General features: G+C 51.3%; 1 protein-coding gene across 1 annotated transcript in view; it reads right to left on the bottom strand.

Moving 5' to 3' along the window:
* Positions 1 to 712, bottom strand: part of ZNF236 (zinc finger protein 236) — a 131,895-nt gene extending 131,183 nt beyond the window's left edge. Inside the window, exon 1 of the mRNA XM_018555529.1 lies at positions 466 to 712. Within this exon, the coding sequence (XP_018411031.1) occupies positions 466 to 517 (52 nt within the window). The 5' untranslated portion in view covers positions 518 to 712. The remainder of the gene's footprint in view (positions 1 to 465) is intronic.
* Between the last annotated feature and the right edge of the window lie 430 nt (positions 713 to 1,142).

Raw genomic sequence — 1,142 nt, 5'->3', positions numbered from 1 at the left:
CAGTGTTCACTAGCCCTCACCTACCATCATCATAGGGTTAAACCTGTGCACTCAAAGCAGCAAAGTGTACACAGACCTATGTGCAGAGCACATACATGAGCTATCAATTCTGTTCATTCACTGGGATAACGCAGCAGTACACAATATGGAAGCTCCTGGGTAACTCGGCCTCTCTATGCACACATAATGTACAATGCACACAGCCCGAGTCCTTATCATCGCCCGAACCCTCCTCATCACACTCCGCTATCATCCAGCAGCAACTGTAGTCCGGGTGCTGCGTCCCCCTCCCGTATCATTCCGCCCAGTCTCCGGGAACAGACACCTAACACGTACAGTCCGGCCTCTCCACCATATCCGGGGACTATATGAGCTCACACACACAAACCTAACATCGCTTACAGCCAACCGCTCCCGCCCACACCAGGCCCCGTCCTCCCTCTACCCCCGCAAGCATTTTTATACCTGACTGCGATCCGTCCCCAGCCCGTGGTTTCGGGGGTCGACCCCGCGGCATTGGGCTCGGATTATTTTTTCTTTCAGGTTAATGTCGCTTCTTCCTCTTTTTTTTCACAACGGCGGCGGAAGCAGCAGCAATGGATAGGAGGGAGGAGGAGGAAGAAGACGCGTCCGCGGCGGAGGAAGCACGGCAGGGCGGAGTCTGTGAGGTGACGTCACCGGACTCCAGCGGGACCTGTGGTGGTCGGTCGGGTGTTGTGTAGTGTCACCGGGGTCACCCGCTTCCATGAGTGAGCCAGCCTGCATAACTCGTAGTGTCACAGCTTATAGGAGACAGGTCCGGGGCTGTCATCTGTATAGGGAGCACTGTGTGTGCTGGTTATGAGTATTAAAAGGACATATACACGTGGGCATTACAACATGATTCTGTATTTATGGACTCTGATCAGTACCACTTTTCATGTCCTGTATGCTCGGCCCAATTCTCACTACCTTTTTATTCTGTATATATGGCAGATGTGTGGAAGTGTTTTTTTTTAAACTTGTCCAAGAGACTAAAGCAGGGGCCCAATCTACTTCATACAGAAAATCATTTTAACCAAAACCTCATTCGACCGTGCTAAGAACTCATTGGTCAGTGCTTGCAATGAGCGAAAATTCAGAATCTATGCGCAAGGCTGCGT

Source organism: Nanorana parkeri, unplaced genomic scaffold (assembly GCF_000935625.1).
Source record: "Nanorana parkeri isolate BGI_ZX_2015 unplaced genomic scaffold, ASM93562v1 scaffold200, whole genome shotgun sequence".
Taxonomy (NCBI): domain Eukaryota; kingdom Metazoa; phylum Chordata; class Amphibia; order Anura; family Dicroglossidae; genus Nanorana; species Nanorana parkeri.
The sequence above is the reverse complement of the archived record's forward strand: the minus strand, read 5'-3'. Positions and strand labels throughout refer to the sequence as shown.